This window comes from Diceros bicornis, chromosome 3, assembly GCF_020826845.1.
Source record: "Diceros bicornis minor isolate mBicDic1 chromosome 3, mDicBic1.mat.cur, whole genome shotgun sequence".
Lineage (NCBI taxonomy): Eukaryota > Metazoa > Chordata > Mammalia > Perissodactyla > Rhinocerotidae > Diceros > Diceros bicornis.
The window spans coordinates 15,922,575-15,940,195 of NC_080742.1; the positions used below are offsets into that span (position 1 = coordinate 15,922,575).

At 41.1% G+C, this 17,621-nt stretch overlaps 1 protein-coding gene across 1 annotated transcript in view; it reads right to left on the reverse strand.

Moving 5' to 3' along the window:
- Positions 1–17,621, reverse strand: part of MAGI2 (membrane associated guanylate kinase, WW and PDZ domain containing 2) — a 989,343-nt gene that overhangs the window by 126,725 nt on the left and 844,997 nt on the right. The window contains exons 13-14 of the mRNA XM_058524198.1: positions 14,315–14,406; positions 5,072–5,264 (exon numbers count right to left, since the gene is read on the reverse strand). Coding sequence (XP_058380181.1) covers positions 5,072–5,264; positions 14,315–14,406 — 285 coding nt within the window. The remainder of the gene's footprint in view (positions 1–5,071; positions 5,265–14,314; positions 14,407–17,621) is intronic.

The following is a 17,621-nucleotide window of genomic DNA, read 5'->3' on the forward strand; positions in this document are numbered from 1 at the left end:
AAAAATCATTTCATTTCGAAAATCATTTCATTTCAAAGATCAGGAAGAAAGAACACAGACTACAAGAGATGTTTTGTTATACTGATACCTAGAGAAAAAGGAGCTGCATTTATTCATTTACCCGGATTTAAAAATGGCCTTAGAAAAATGTATTCATTTCTTGTTTGTAATTACAGAATGAATAAGACCCAGGCTGCTGCTTATTATCATTTGAGAAATTTGAATTTTTCTTTAAGATTTAATTAATCAAGTTTTACCAAAACAAAACAAACGGATGCTTTTCACCTGTAAGAAATGTACTCAGTCATAAAAGAATAACATGTCAATGTCAAAGTCTTTCCTTCTTTTCAAACAGAACTTAAAACTGCCTGTAAAATGCGCCCTCCCTGCTGGAGAACATCATCCACCGACAAGCCGTCATTGTCTTGGTGACGCAAGTGTCCTTCATCAGTCCTTGTGCAAGTCGGAAATAAAGTGATTAGAGATAGTCAGGAAGAAGAAAAACAAACAATTATGCCGCAACATTAAATTGAAAATCTCCCTGAGTTATTGGACCAAATCAGTAACTAAATGTCATAGGCAGTGAGAAGAGAGATCTCATTTTCTGGCTGTCATATTTTAGGGGGTTGAGAGCTGTGGTTGTCAGTAAAGCGGCAACAAAGAAAAATTATCTGTCTTTCCAGTAAATGGCTGGGAGTGGCTATGCCCCAGGTTCTAGAGGGAGAAAGAAAATCATCGACTAAGTCAGCGTGAATGGTCACTGGGTCAGCGAGAGAGTCAAATACACGAACAGATACTTTTCTACTGCGTTTGGACTTCTCTTTCAACCTCTAGGACAAAGTTCTTCATCTTTAACAACACAAGCACATTTCAAATCAGGGAGTTAGGAAGACTTCCAGTGATTGACTCTGAGGGATAGAATTGACTCCACATCATTTTTCTACTCAGCTGACTCTAGATCCAAAAGAGACTACTCTCCACAACCCTTCCTCATGCAGGGCATGAACAGTGTTGTTTTAGAATAATATGGTAAAACGTCATAAAGTGACTAAATACCATGTGTAATTCTTTTTTTTTTTTTTAAATTCACTAACTTCCAGTATCCCTGACTCACCCTTCTGGTGCACATGCAAATGGATGTACAGAATTCATACATCTCTTCAAGCCAAATAATTAATTTTTAGGTTAAGATACTGGAAATCATCACTGTGCTGACTGGGAGAGGGTCCCCATTTGGGAAGGCAGGAGTCGTCAATAATGCCCTCTAGGCGAGATGGTTTTGCCTGGAACAGTCAACTACTGGCCAGGGGCTGCTCCTGGTCTGCAGACCCATTTATTATTCCTGCACAGTACTGACCTGTACTTTGTTTAATAATTGTTAAAATTAATTGCCAATGTTTTTAAATAGGGAGATTTTATAGAAATGTGGATTTCTAGTTTCTCTTGAAATATTTGGTAATAATCAGCTAGAGCTGGGCAATGGCTGCTCCCTTGACTGGGTACGCAGTTTGCAAGTCACCACAGTCCCAACCTCTCCCCAGTGTCTCTTGCAAATTCCCGAGGTACTCATTTCCTCACAGAGTGAGAAGTATGAAAAAGCACTTGTTCAACCAGAGCCCCCGTTTCCCTTCTGGATCATACACTGGGTACCAGGACTCCAGGATTCTGTAACAAAACAGATCTTGCCTGCTTTCAGAGTGTGCCAGGGCCTCCTCTCAGGACTGTCCCCCAGAAGGATGACAGCACTGCAGAGTGCATGGCTTGTTTGAAGCATGGCTGAGACACTGGGGGATGCACGTGGACGGGGCCTGGACATGCGTGTGCACTGCACGTGCCTGATGGAGCGGGGGCAGCCCAAGGCTGTGGCCCGGCTGGTGTTAGGGGCGGTCTGCCTGCAGGCATGTGAGTTTGTGCACTCCTGGTTTATACTCCTCAAGGCAGATGACTTATTTAAATAGGTGACATGCTTGTAGACAAAGAATAAGGGAATTCATTTAGAATTGACAAAAACTGTAGTAACCAGGACAGAGAATCTTCTGGCACCTTACCCACTGGTTAAACTGTTTACCCAGCTGCCAGGAAGACCTTCCCTTTCTCAGCATTAGGTGGAGAATCCCTTTCCCTTAGGTGTTAGAGAAGAGATGCTTTAAGATGATAGCTTTAAGATGAACCTGAACGTGTTTGGATTAATTCATAAAACTTTCTTTCACATCAATTCTAGATCCACGCTTTAGGAAATTCCTCAGAGACACTCTTCTCTCAGACAAATAGTGTATATTCAAAATAATGTGTCATTAGGTTGAACGTCTCAAAGCTGAGCTACTAAACATATAAATATTTATACTTTCAGTGTAATAATTAAAGCCACTCTTCTACTATCCTTGGGAAATAAACCCTAAATTTCGGAGCTGGATGAGACATCTCTCAAAACTAGTTTAAGGTGCAAGATTTGTGCTAAAATTATCTGGTAAATAAGACTGGATGCATTACTGGATGTTTTCTTCCTTTACTCCACAATTGCTCATTTTTGAGGATCTAGTTTGCAATTGCCTAACTGAAAATTTTGCCTTTCTATCTTTAGTGGGTAAACTTTTTCATATTTTAATATTTGGAGCAGGTGTTTGTGTTATTCTAATTTTTGCCAAATGTAACTAATCACTCTGTATCTCTCACAGTGCATGTGCTTTTTTCTTGAGCATCAACTAGGAAGCCAGTGCCCAGTGTCTTCCGAGGTGAGGCAGGACATCTGTACAAGCTGAGGCAAGCATAAGGCTGAAGGGTATAACCTCTCTGACCTGCCTTCTTCCCAGCTCTTTCTCCATAATATCGCTCCTTTGTGCAAGAAGGTGGCAACACTATCCCCCTTCTCGCTCAGCTGTCTCTTCACAAGCTGACTGTTTACTTCCCCTCAGCTCTGAACCATCACATCAAAGGCCAGGCTTGCACCTCCCACTGCCTTCGCTTAGGAAAGCATAATAGTAATGATAGCAACAACTGTTGGAAAGGCATCTCCACTGTCACATCCATTTGCAGCTGTCCCTCCTCACTGTTGGAGAAATGGCAGCTATGAAGAAAGGCTGTCTTCCTATGTCTTTTTTAAAAATCGGTTCTATCCTATTTCTAGGCATTTACTTTACTCTCAAAGTATCCTTTGCTGAACTTAATCACTTTCAATACTGATGAAGCTTTCAAGGAAGAGTGGGCTGAATTAACTTGGAAGCTCTCCTAGTGTGAATGAGCAGTCTGCAGCAGAACATTTTCAAAAATTAAATGCACTTGAAACGCACTTGAAAGCCCAACTGAGTAAAAGTTGGTAAGAACTGCAGCAAAAAGCATCTTCACGGAAGTCACACGATCCACAAATTGCAAGAATACATTTTTGCAGCATTTGGCACACACTCCAATAGCTTAGGTTGATTAGAACAAAATTTAATTTGCAATAATCAGCCGGTGGCAAGGGGAGCATGAAATTATGTCAGTGCATTGCTTTTGCACTTTGCAATGTATTTCTTTGTAAATTAGGTATCTTTTTAATTTATCTTTGGGTTACAGAACATACAGCACAACAAACTTTTTATTAAAAATCACTCTGTAGGGAGAGAACCAGTTAAACGTTAACCGAGCAAACACTGTCTTCCTCCTGGCATCTCGACCAAGGATAAGGTATCATTCAAGGTGTTTTACTTCTTTGGGTCAAGTGGTATCCTGTGAATTTCTGAAGACGAATGACACCTCTTAGCAAAGCCTCCATATGATACAAAATACATAGCAGTCTCAACTGGTGAGGGCTGACGGTTCTTCTGACTTGCCCTTTTAAATGATTGCCCTTGCTCAGCGTCTAGTTTCTAGAAGACTCAAATAAAAAAGGAGTTTCTGTTTGACTAATAAACCTTAACCTCTGTAGTCATTCACAGCATGTGATCAGCTAGTGGCCCTGTTTTTGATCCAAATGCGTTATAACAGTAGCACATATCTTAGGGAGCAACATTTGCTAAAGGTTGGTCTAACACTTTGAATTCACTGGGGGTGGGGATGGTGGTAGAATGGGGAAAGGGACTGGAAGCGGCATAAAAAATAAGCATCATCGACTGGCTGAAGACTTCTGGGCAAGCTACTGAACCTCTGGGCCTCAGTTTCCTCATCTGTAACCTGACGAAGCTCCAGTCGTTAAGGCCCCTCCCAACTCTAGCACTGATCATTCTGTAGGAGGAGCAATCAGGGGCTGAGCAGAGAGGCCAGCAGGCTGCTGGGGCAGAAGGTGACAACACAACACTGCTGCTCCTGTGATTCACGGAGCAAAGAGCAGGCAGTCTGGGACTATATTCTCAATGTTATTGAGGGCTCAGATTATAAAAAATAGTGTGATGCTTGTAATAGACATATTCCTTAGAGATATAAATCTTTTTTGGGGGGTTGAGACGGTGAAGAGAGACAAATTGAATCATATTATGACTATGAGGGATGACTTTTAAAAGCAGGTCTTTGGTGGATTCTTTTAGGAAGCTGGGAAAATGGTTGTAAAGGGAATAATTACTTCTAATTTATGTGTTTCATAAGTCGGGAGTTATATGAATTGTGTTTTCTCAGAGTGACGTGCAGCTGTATTTTTGTAAATCAGGGTAATAGTTTTATTGTTACCTTCTATCAGGGTCTACAATGAAAGCTAATTTTCCATCCTAGTTGCCGTATTATGGGATCAAAATGCTGTGGTTCTTGGTTTGTAAACACAATGAGGAACATTTTCAAAAGCCATGTTTTTCACTACTATAATGTTCTTCTTATAACCAGCATCTACCAAAGAGCATACATATCTTAAATTAGCCCCAGGCTTTGCTAGAAATTTTTAATGACTACATTGAAAATGTAGGCTCAAAGTCTGCTTGGATTTGTACCAGTGGGGTGAAAATCAGCACTTTCAAAATCACAGCTACATTTGGAATATCTGGGTTGGTTTTTTACCTCGTATAATATAGAAAACGATTTAAAATTTTGTTTCAAGTGTCTTTACTATGTCTCACAAAAGCATCTCACCACCTAACCTCCAAATCTTGCAGCTGCTCTAGTGACATACCTCCACATAGCACCTTTCTTCTCACAGTGAGGTTGACCTGCCCGTTCCGGGCTGCATGGTGCATAAGGTCGATGACATAGCGGTGGGTCTTGCCAGCCACTGGAATCCCGTCGACATAGACGAGCTCGTCTCCTGGGTGTAGGCGGCCATCTCTGTCAGCTGAGCCCATGGCAATGACGGCTCCAATCAAAATCTAGAGAAGCAGTGAGAAGAAAAGGATATTTATGTCTCAAACCTTTTTTCTTTATATATATGTGTGTAACTCAGTGGAAGACTTCATTCCCACGTTCTATGCCTCGCCTCAAACCTGAAAATGTACTTGAAAAATGAAAAATGAGAGGCTGAAGGGATGCCCTTCCAACTCTTCCAGGTTGCTAACTCTTTCTAGAGAAATAAATGTTTTGAACTTGCTGCTGATGGCCACGAAGTTTGGGGGACACTTGCTACTGGCTTGTAAGTTATCACTCCTTAGGAAAATTCTGACCCTAAATAATCTGATGCTCTTGGCCACCACGCACGGGCTCTGAATTGGAACAAGTTGGGGATTGAACCCTGGCTCCACTTCTTATTTCTGTGGCCTTGGGCAAGGCTTCTTAACCTCTGTGAGCCGCAGTTTCTTCACTTGTAAAATGGGGAAATAAAATAACAGGACCTACTTTATGGAGTTGTTGGGAGAATTGAATGAAATAATGCATGCGAAGCATTTAACCTCGCTCATGGCTCATACTGAGTGCTCAAAAATGTCAGCTGAAACTTGCTGCTGTACAGTATTAAACTCTGATCCAGGTTCAAAGTTTGTTTATTTGCTTTGCTTTGAAAGGCTGGAGGTAAGGAGAAAGCAAAACAAAACAAAGCAAAACTCAGATTTGGCTTTTCTGGCGAGTTAACTTAAAAAAAAATCTCAGTCAAACGTCCATATTTTCGTTCCATTCCTTTGAATACTTCCTAAGAGCCCAGTCCTTGCAAAAAAGAACGCTCCCAGTTCTGCCTGTCTCCTGAAATGCTGCTGCTGTTTAGGTGGCTGCCACACCAGAAAATGAAGAGGTACATATGTGGGAAATGTGCGTGTTATTATAATTCCCTGAACCAGGGACTGTCATGAAAGGCATAACATAAAGTTCCCACTTCCCATTGGAAAAACTCAATTTAGTGTCCAGTAGCAAGGCTTTTTTTCTTTCTCAGAGGAAAGAGAATAGTACTAAATATTTTAGTTTTGCTATTTAACCTACAAACAATTTTTCCAACTCATGGTCAATAGACACCCTTTGTCTGTTGCCAAGTGGCTTAGCCGCACAGCATCTGAAGGCAGTGGTTACCATTAGCGTAATAATATTACAGAGGCTACATGCTAGATTTTATTTTAAGTCTTTGTAAAATGATCCCTTGCTCACAGATTGATTTCTTTCAGGCACAACAATTTCTTTCAAACTCCAGATATGTGGATTCCAGCTAATTTGCAGAGTTGCTCCATCGTGACCTGGAGGCTTGCATGTCTTCAAGGTTTGGTAGCAGAATGATTGCTTCTTTCTTGGTCACACTGCTCAGTGTGGCCTGTCAACATGGCGCCCAGATCTGAATGCCCAGGACTTCTCAGGTATATGTAAAATTATAGTCTGAAGAGTTTTCTTTTTTTCTGAGACTTCATAGCCTTGGTCCCCTGCATAGCTCTCTTTATTCATAGGAATGAAAATTCCCTATCACTCCAGCTCCTTTTCCCCTATGCCTGGGGGGTGGGGTTGGGTGGGGAGTAGATTTGCTTCTATGCTGAATATCAGTGCTCTGAGGAGTGATTCCTCATTGCCGTCACAGGAAAGGCCTCACATCTCCTGCCTTAGGTTGGCTGACAGTGCAGTTCCTCCCTGCAATCCGCACCCATTGCTATAGTCCAGGAGTCAGTGTGCTTCTGACATTCTCCATTTTCCCTTATTGTCATGCCAACCTGAATTTATGACTTTCTTTCTAAAGATGTTCCAATCTATTCTTCAAAAAATTCAACCCACTAAGGGGTGCTTGAAAGATTTGGTAAGCGCTTTGTGCAAAAGCCAGTTAAAATGTTTATGTCTCTCCACTGCCCCATGAAAAGCCGCGTGTAGCTGGGTTAGCCCAAAGAACATGCTTCAACCTTTAGATTTCCTGTATGCTTCAGTGGGAGAGTTTATAGCTAGCTAAAGAGAAAAAATGGCTGGTGAACCTCTTGGCCGGTTAATCATCAAATTTAAGCTATAGCTCTGATTCTAATGGATGAAAGTGAACCAAAAAGTAGGTTATAACTGAGAGAGCCACAGCTGCAATTGGGCCCTCTACAAAAATAGGACAAACAAAATTCCACATTGGAAAATTCCTGTTCCTTTCTTCCTATAGGAAAACAGTAAAGATATATAGATACTCTTGAAGTTATCGTCTGTGCTACTAGTTTAGTATCATCCATTAAGGAAAATCCCAGTAAAACATCTGATTTCTGCTGTATTACTGTGATATGAGGTACTCTCCTCACAAATTCATTTATCCAGCAAAAGTTCATTGAGCCCAGGGACACTTCTAGGTGCTAGGAATTCATCAGTGAACAATAAACAAAAATCCCTGCCCTATAGAGCTTCCATTCTAGTGGTCAGACAATAATAAATATGTAAATTGTGCTGTATGCTAGGGATGTTTTATGGAAAAATAGAGCAAAGTGGGGTAGTGGGGGGTGTCAGTCATGTGGCCGAGGTGGTGTTAAGGTAGGTCAGAGCAGGCCTCACTGAGAAGCTGACATTTGAGCAAAGACTGAAGTTCACTGGACACATTTTTTTTTTAAACCTGAAGCTTTAATCTTTAAACTTTAGTTCGTTCTATCAACTCACATATTATTTCTAAATAAACAGTATATTCAGTATAATAATTCAACATAATTTATTATATAATTATTATATGTATATATATTTTTACATAATTACATTATATAACCCATCCTCTACCTTGTTTCAAAAAACAGGTTGCCATAGCTATTCAACAAACTTGAATTAAGCTGAGTGTGGTGACCTGGAGTAGGCATTGGAGCTGCCTGTCCATTAGCTATGTATATTACATCCTTTTGCTCCATCCTTCAGGAACTGCTGCCTTTGCTGGGCAGATGCTGATCACACCTACTGTCACCGCGTGTGCTCTCATGCCGCTGTTATTCCTTAGCCTTTGGCCATTTTGCACCTTCATGTATTATATTTCATTGCTGACACAGAGCTAGCTCTATGTGTCTCTCTATTCAGGAAAAAAATCCACAATTTTTTTTCTTTAATTTGAATATGCTTTGTACACTCGACACATTCTATTAGTTTATTTCCTGTCTGCCACCATAACCGTAGGGACTAGATAATCTACGATTTCTTCTTGCACCGTAACTCATATTGGCTTCTCATATATTGGAATGTATATATATTCTCATGTTCACTTAAGCTCTTGAGAACATGCTTCAGGATATATGATCCTTTAAGCCAGTAGTTCTCAAACTCTAGGGTGCACATGAATTACCCAGCGAGCTTGTTAAAACACAGAGTTGTGAATCTAACCCCGAGAGTCTGATTCTGCAGGCCTGGGGTGGAGCCTGAGATTCTGTGTGTTTAACAAGCTCCCAGGAGATGCTGGATGCTTCTGGTCTCTAGATCTATCACACTTTGAGTAGCAAGGTTCCCAGTATTCCCACTTGATCCAATGGCCACAGGGTCTGTGGTCTCTCTGGTCACATTCTAAGTCTGCTGAAAGACTCTCCCTCCGCTGCCTGGCCTGAGCTCCCTGCCGCATCACACTGGTCCCTTTCCAGTTCTGCTGAGGGCTCTCCCCTGAGTGCATGGTCTGGGCTCCCTGACCCATCAGACTACATTTTCCTATTGGTCTTGCTGACCCTTGGCTACAGTGACCAGTGAGCCTTCCCAGCCAACACTGGTCTTGCTCCACTCATCACCTCCCTCTGACCTCATCGGATTCTTGAGTCTCTGCACACCCCTCACCCCACTCATCAATTTTCTCATTGCTTTCGGAGTTCCTTATCCTTCCTCTATTGTGTTGGCCCTGAAGAAAGAGCTTTGTGGCAAAACAGATCAAGAAAGACTGCCCTCCTATCCCATGAACAATTGACCTATGGCCTTATTTTTCCAATGGTCTCTCTAAAAAACAAAAGAATCAAAACAACTCCACAACTCCATTTATCTTACAGGCTGTGAGAGCATGGAACAAAACAGAGTATTCGATATGAAATAACAGCAATTCACATTCAAGTAGCTGATATCCAAGTCAGCCAGGGAGAAAAACTATCACAAAAAAGAAAACAAAAACATATAAGTAAGGAACAAACAGAACCAAAACCAACTTTGCAGCCCTTTTAACTCCTTTAATTCTTCCCTGCACTATCTAACGTTAGTCCAACCCCAGGAGATCTGATCTGCAATAACTACAGCCTGGGACAACTTGACAATGCGGCGAGCTGATTTCAGGCTCTTGCCTTCTGAAAGTCCTCCATGAGTTTGCACCAGACTCCTGTGCCAAGAAGTGTCTGTCACTACCTCTCTTTTACTTACAACAGTTTTTCTCCCCAACGGCCTTTCTCCACTGCATTGTTTTCAAATCTTTCCATCTTGATGCCTTTCCATGTCTTTTCAGCTCACAGCTGGAAATTCCATTTTAGTTCCTTTCTGGCAATTTTTCATTTCTTTCTATTTGTATTGTTATTTAACTGTGAAAAGTATTTCCTCTTGTAGGAAAAATGCCCATATGCTTTGTCTGAGCTGGAGGCCTGCTGTTCATTATTTGCCAAAAGCCGTGTTGTCGTGTTTAATGTGCACCCTGAGATGTCAATACCATTTCTTATAGATGGAACAGAAACCCGTTTGATGTAATTTATGAGACCTCCTGTGGTTGGGGACCAAGTCATCTCATGCTCTTCTCCCTTTGTAGCACATCAGCAATTAAATGAAGCTAGAGCATTTTGTCTGTATGTTATCTCTGGACTTACAGGAAGGAAAACAGAAAGGACAGGCTTGTGGGAGATCTTTAGAGTAGATTCAAACTTTCTGACATGGTCTTCCTGAGGTGCAACATTCTGGTCTTCAAGATTCATTATTTGCTGGCTTTGCTTGCTTCCGGGAGATTTAGGCTTCTACTTTATGGCCTAAAGGTCAAAATTGTAACTTGCAGCATGAGTGTGTCTTACATCATTCAAATGAAGGAAACAACCAGAATAAATCTACATAAACACAATGAGGATAACCAGCAATCCATGTAATCTGAGGAGGCTTATCATAAATCCTTGATGCCTGCCCACTGGAGGGGAGAAAGGACTCAGGAATGCAAAGCCAATGTCCAGAAACGTTGGGAACCCAGGAACCTGTGTACCACTCAGGCAGAAAGCTGTCCTGAGGCTGGGTGGTGACCATGGCTGCATTCACACACTTGAGCTTCATTTTGAGCAACATGTGTTCCATTTGGGAAACAATTCTATTGCTTCTGTCCCAGGCAAAGTTCATCCAGACCTCTCCCTTCTTGAGCCGTCTGAGACTATCCTCTCCCTGTGACTCTGTCATGCAACTCCTTCTATCTCTGGGGGAGGGGGAAATCAGTGAAGATGATATTTCCTGAATGTGGGGCTAGTTTACCCCCAAAGCAGACAAAGCATGAGCCTAGGGGGAGTCCAACAAAGTAAGAACTTTATTGGACTGTATTGAAGTAAACATCATGGGAATAAATGGAACTTTGTTGTTTTCACTTACATTTATTTTGCAGTTTAATCTTTTGTTTGTATTTATATGTAGAAAAGAAGAGACCTGATAATATTTTCGGTGCTTAGGGCCTATAAAAACCATGATCTGGCCTTGGTTGCAGATTCTTTTGGCGCAAAATATTCATCTTTCCCATTTCTTTCGATCTAATTCTCTGGGATGGGAGTCTCAGAGACAGTAGACAAGTAACACAGGCATGAAGGAGTTTTGGGAACTGTGGTCATGCTCGGCCTGAAAGGGCCCAGTGCTTAGCTCCAGCCAGTGGCTGTCATGGAGAAAGGCAAGCTTGATGTTGCTAGATGCATTTTTCAAGAGAAGATGGAAATCTGAACTTTTAAAAATGTGAAATTAGTTGGTGCACAGTGATTTTAAAACACTGAGGGAGCTAAACCAAGCATGTTGTAGGGCTGCCAGGACACCATCCCTGCTTCTAGGATTGGGCCATTTTAATTCTACAGAGCAGAGGCCTCAAAATATGTAAACTCCACATCATTATTTGTTCTCAGAAGCTCAGGTGACAGTTTTGTTTTGGTGAAGAATAGTTTATCCATTTAGCAAATATTTATTGTGCCAGGCTCTATGCTAGGCTTGGAAGACACAAGCACCATCAGAACATGGTCTTTGCCTTCAAGGAGCTCACAGATTGGTAAGAGAAAAAAAGGACAACAGTCAGTGCATTCTGGAACAAACAGGGACCTCATCTTTCTGATGGAGACCACTTAAGTTGGTAAGTTTGGGGCATTATGCTAATATAAGTGCAATGGATTCTGTATGAATTTACCCTTAAACGCCCTACAAAAGTCTCAGCTTGTGCCCAGTATCCCACAAAATGCTATAAAGATCACCTTAAAGTGCTATTTTATTTTGGTATGGTTTTGTTTTGTTTCCTTCATTTGGTGTCTTTTAAGCATATAGCTGTGTAATAAAGAATTTGGCCTCAGCCTAAAGAGAGGTCTGGCCTTTCCTGAAAGGTAACCTCTAGACCCTTGGAAAAGGAGTGCCTTTGTTGTCCATGGTGAGCCTCTTGGACCATACCTGAGAGTTTATGCTAACGAAGAGACTCGTGGCGGGCACTTGATAGTTTATGTTAACGAGATGATGCAGGGTGGAGCCAGCTACACCAACAGTCTTAGGATGGGGGCTGACCATGCCAGAATGACCAACCATGTGATTAGAGGGTTGGGCCTTTGAGCCACATGATATTAGCCTGACCTTTGGGAAGGAGAGGGGGCTGGAGATTGAGCTTAACCACCAATGATTCCATCAATCATGCCCACAGAATGAAACCCCAATAAAAACTGTGGACATCAGAACTTGGATGAGCATCCCTGGTTGGCAATGGTCTGTGCATCAATGGGTAACACGTCCCTGAGGACAATGGAAGCTTCACATTTGGAACCCTTCCAGCTTTTGTCCCATGCGCCTCTTTTTTTGGCTGGTTCTAATTTGCACCCTTTTACTATAATAAAATTGTAATCATAAGTACAGCACTTTTTGAGTTCTACAAGTTGTTCTGGTGAATTATCGAACCCAAGAGAGGCCGTGGGGACCCCGAATTTGCAGCTGGTGTCAGGAGTGTTGAGCAGGTTTGGCAGTTGGGAGGACTCAGACCTTAACCTGGAGTTTGGCTAACTCCCGGTAATGGCACACTTTTCATTTATGGGGCACTAAAGAAGAATAAAAAGGGAAAGACAAGGTCCCTGCTTAGAAGGAATTTAAAATCCCACTGATCAAACTAACTAGGCAGATGTATGAACATGTTAGAGAACAATCCTGAAGGAAGCTAAGTCAGATCAACACCCTGTAGAGGCCAGGAGGTTAAATGTTTACACGTGTGAAGTGACCTGATACTAATTTTGGTTCTCTCTCTATAAAATAAGATGAGTTATAGAGGGGAGTGAGGCTGGAGGGGCTGACTAGGTGACTGAGGATCCCTGGAAAACTCAGAATCGGGTGACAGAGAGAGGGGAACAACTCGGTGAAGGGGAGGAAAGTGCCACTGAGATTTCTTTCTTCTGCCCGTGACATGAGATCCTTAATTCAGTCTAAATACATTTAAGTTCGAAGTTGCTTGAGCCCTATATTTTGCCTCAGCATCTTCTTTTCTCCCGAAGCATGAGTAGGGAAATCCAGACAGTCCTCCTCAGCAAACGCACTTTCATATCTTCTCTGGCTGCTGGGGAATTAGTGACATTCTGATCGACTGTTGCCAAATTTTATCCCCAGGAATTAGGAAATGAGTCTTTTCTTCCTGGAGTGCCCTCATCCTTGGAGTCCAAGCTCAGCCTCTTGGAGCTTTCTGTAGTAAGGGACCTCATCATTCATCTGGTCCTACTTCTGTAGCAGGACAGAGGAAGCTTCTCATTGACTCAGCTTGACCACCTCTCCTGGGAAGGAGCTCACCATCTACCAAGACAATCTACTTCACTTTGGGACAGTTTTAATTTTTACAGATGCCTTTCGTTTGTTAGATTAACTTTTTTCTCCTGAAGATTTCTGCCCATCAGTGGTTCTAGTTTTATTTTCTGGAACAATCTACCCACAAGAGGGATGATGATGATAAACATTTATTCAACATCTAAAGTGATCCAGGCACAATACCAAGAGCTTTACATATGTGATCTTCTTTAATTCTTAAAGCAACTCTGTGAGAGAGAACTATTGTTATCCTTATCTTGCAGACGAGGAAACTGAGGCTTAGAGCTGAAGTCCCTTGCATGAGCTAGAATGGGGTACAGGAACCCAAGCTGGGATGGGGTGTCATTTACTCAAGCCTTTCATGGACCTGACTTAGTCCCATTGGGTACCATTTAAGACATCTTTTACAATGAGTGTTTTATGGCTGACATTTTAATTCATGCTCATAAATCTAGCTTTGCTGCATTTTCTGTATATTGATGAATATTGTTATCTTATACTTTCACTCTGATGTACAATAATAAAGATTTCTTCAGAGCCCTTCCCAAATTCCCAATATTGTGCCCATTGAAGTTGACTTTGTGAACATCTTCTCATGGTAATCCCTTAATTCAAATCTGGCTGAGATTCTGCAACATTGAGCTTGATTTTACTTCTGTTTATCCCTGTGTTTTCTCTCCCCTGTACTTTTGATTGAAAACATAGATAATTCTGCTGTTCCAAGTCACCTCTTCACATGTGTCTTCTGTCATGCTGTGTGTTTACCTGTGCACTGCTGCCCAGAGAGATCAGGGTCCATTGCAATTAAATAATTGAAATATTCAAGAGGAATCTAATTCATTCTAAGAAAGAGTAATGTCCCTCTCTTAATGTAATGTGCGTTGATTTATGATGATATATTGGCATGGAAACACTGGCACATTTTGAGAACTTAAACTGCAAGAACAAAACAAACCTCAAACTCTTTAATGTGAGTCCTGAAAGATTTCCTTTTGGATGTCATACCGAATGATATTTCCCCTGATGCGTACACACACAACATAGCACAAAGTGTGGAAATAAAGAGGATTCAACTTACAGGCTGCCCAGGCTCATCTCCCCCGAGGATTCTGAAGCCAAATCCAGACTCCATCCTGCGAAGGTGAACATCCAGCTCCTTATAATCTGGACCTGGCACAAAGGAGACCCCACTGAGTAATGAATCCTGCCTCTTCCCCACCCTCTTAGGAACTGAACACACCAATGATAAATTAATTTTGTGGATGTGATTAATGAGAGTGCTGTTAGAGTTGGTGGAGAGCATGGAGGATAAAAAAATATGGTAACAAAAAAGTAGGTATTCCAAAATTAGATAGTCTCTGGATTAACAGTGACTAGCCAAGGGTATGGCTAGAGTATCACCAGAGGCAGAAAGAGCATACAAATTTTCTGAGTGAAAAAAAAAAATTGATGCCTCTATAATTATTTTCCTGACAGCATTCAGATTGGCCTCAAGAAGACTGGCTGTCACTTTGAGGATGTTTACTCTGCTTAGAACGATTGTTTCAGAAGCGTGGGCGAACAGATAGTCAGATCCTGGAACTACCTGGTAGAGTACTACCTAGTAATTTACTAATATCTGTTTATGACTGGATGCATCCAGTTTAGTGTGTGTGTATGTGTGTGGGAGGGGATATAAACTCATGACTAACAGAAGTTGCCTATTTTAAAATTGTAAAAATTAGAAAATATAGAATTTAAACTTTTCTCTATTGGGGTTTGAGTGAAGTTGTTATTTTCACACAAACTCCTTTGGTTTTTTATAACTCAGGAGAAGAAATTCGCCTGGGTCTAAGTGAACTTTTACCCTCAAACATTTTAAAATGTGGAAGCAACTAATAGATTCATGACTGACTTCACTGCATAGTCAAAATAAACTAGAAGAGGGATATTTTTCTGCAGTTAGCTGAAAGAACAGAAATGTACTTAAGAATAAGCTGGGAAACTCTCCTGAATGTCATCTTTTTAAACCCTAGAATAAATAAACTAAAACTATAATGAATGTTTTGACTTTTTAAGGAGAATATGATTTATGCTTACCCCCTGCCCCTGGCCCTTTGAACCTTCCTCAGGGGAAAATGCCTCAATCACGACTGAGTTGTGCATACTTTCATGGCCACTGTTAGGATGTCAATGGATGATCAACTTTGAGGAAGACTTATTAATGCCACCTTTTGCTTAAGAAGTATTTAGTGGTCTCTGGGCCTTAATGGTATAAAGGAGGTATTAGAACTGATAGAAGCAAGTATTAAGTTAAATTCTCCTTTTTTGCTTAAACTGGATGATTTTGGAAATTGGGATGGGATTTCAGACGGGAATACTCATGGGACAGGAATGTCTGAGCCACTTGGACATATAGTAGCAGTCATAACTGAGAGACAGACCCAATGAATGATGGCCAGGAGAATGTTTTCCAGGCTCTACAGTACGTGGGGCTGCTGAAGTGATACAGTAAACAAAGCACAATGACACCGGGCTTGCCTTGGTGCCCTCCAACCTGGGCTGTGCATTCCCAGTGATATACAGAAGGCAAGTCATTCACTTCTGAAATGTAGGCATAAGCTGATTATGTGTCTAGTGCTCCCGGAAAAAAGCTGACTCAGGCACATATGTATGTATACGTATATGTATATACTGTGTGTGACTCCATGACCACTCCTGCCCTTTTGTGACTAGATGCGCATATAACCCAAGTCTTTACCATCCAAAGACTAATATAAAACTCAAAGAAGACTAACCAACTGGATCTCCACATCCGTTAGTCATCGTTTATGAATTGTGCTATCATTCATATTTTAAAGATGAGAGAACTTAGAAGAATTCAATTCCTATTAAATATTTAGAGTTGGGTGGTAAAAGGAAGATGAAAACTTTGCCCTACCCTCTACAAGTCACAACTGACTTTTGAACTCAGTTCATTCTGGGGTCTACAGTATTATATATGAAATCACATATTGGGGTGTGTGCTAAGCCCTAGGGACTCTAGAGGCAGGTGGAGCAGCCCTACAAAAATTATAGCAGATACCTATACTTCTCCCAAGGGAGGCAGAAAGGCAAGGAGAGATGGGAAGATGACACATAATGCCAATCTAGAACTTGGTTATGATACGACTGCTCACAGCAATCTCTTCTCTAGGTTACTTGAAGCTTAGAGGACTCCAGACCATATATACATAAAAAACTACAAAGAGAGCATGATATATTTTTGACACAAAATGATAGAGCTAGCATACGTTTAACCAGAACTTTCCATCTACTCTTGTCAATATTCTCATTTTGCTTTGCTGATGAGTATGGTAAGTGGGAAATTGTTCCTCCAATGGCTTCAGCACCAACCCATATTGCATGAGGAACTCTAAAAGGAGTTTACTCTGTGATTCCATTTAATTTGCTAAGTAAAACTTACCCCCACCCCCAAAATGCTGAAATTTTGACAATCTCAGTAATGGAATTCTGAGATGTGCCAAGGTACAAGGGGGTTGTCTTGTCTCAGAGAATGCTGTGATTCCTGGGGAAACTGGAAAGTTTTTCCTTAAAGAATGACTCAGGACTTCTTTTTTTTTAGTAGGAAAATACAGATTTTAGCTAGTTAATTTTATTTAACTCTGAAGAACAGATGTGAGTGGGGCATGCATCTTCTCCCCCCCATTCTTTGTGTGCATTTTGGTGACATTACCATCTCCTGACTATTGCTCTGACCACTCTGATTTCAAATATAGGGTGATATGTGCCAACCATGTCTCTTCACCCTCCATTCTTTCAGACAGAGAAGGCCAGCTTCATGGTACTTGAGCAAGTAGAGAGGCAAAGAGAGACTCATTAGAAAAGTATGCCAGCAGACGTGATTTATTTTTTATTTCTTTGTTAATTTTGAACACAGACTCAGAGGCTGCAGGGCATGGAAACTTTAGAGAAATAGTCAACTGGAAAAAAAGTTTAAATGATAGATTGTGCCTTAAGGCAGTAGCACTTTTTTTTTTTTAAAGGGAAATAAGAGCTTTTAGAAAGATAATTTTTCTTTGGTTTCTTTCCCCCCATTTGAGTCTGGCTTTAGAAAATAACTAAAATTATATGTAGAAAGCTAGGAGACATTACTCTTTTTCATTCCTGCTTTGTTAGCTTTCTTGAAAGATTCTGATGTTTCTGATACTTTCCTTTAGCTGCTCTTCTGGCCTAACGACATGTTTAAAATTACTGTATCATGCTTTATCTCTTTCCCTGTTAATGCAAGAACTTAAAGCAAAGAAATTCAAGGGCCAACTCTTCACCTCATTGTGACAGAATTTAACAATCACCATCCCTCCTTTCTGCTGGTTTGCAAACCGTGCACCTGGAAGGTTGTTAGA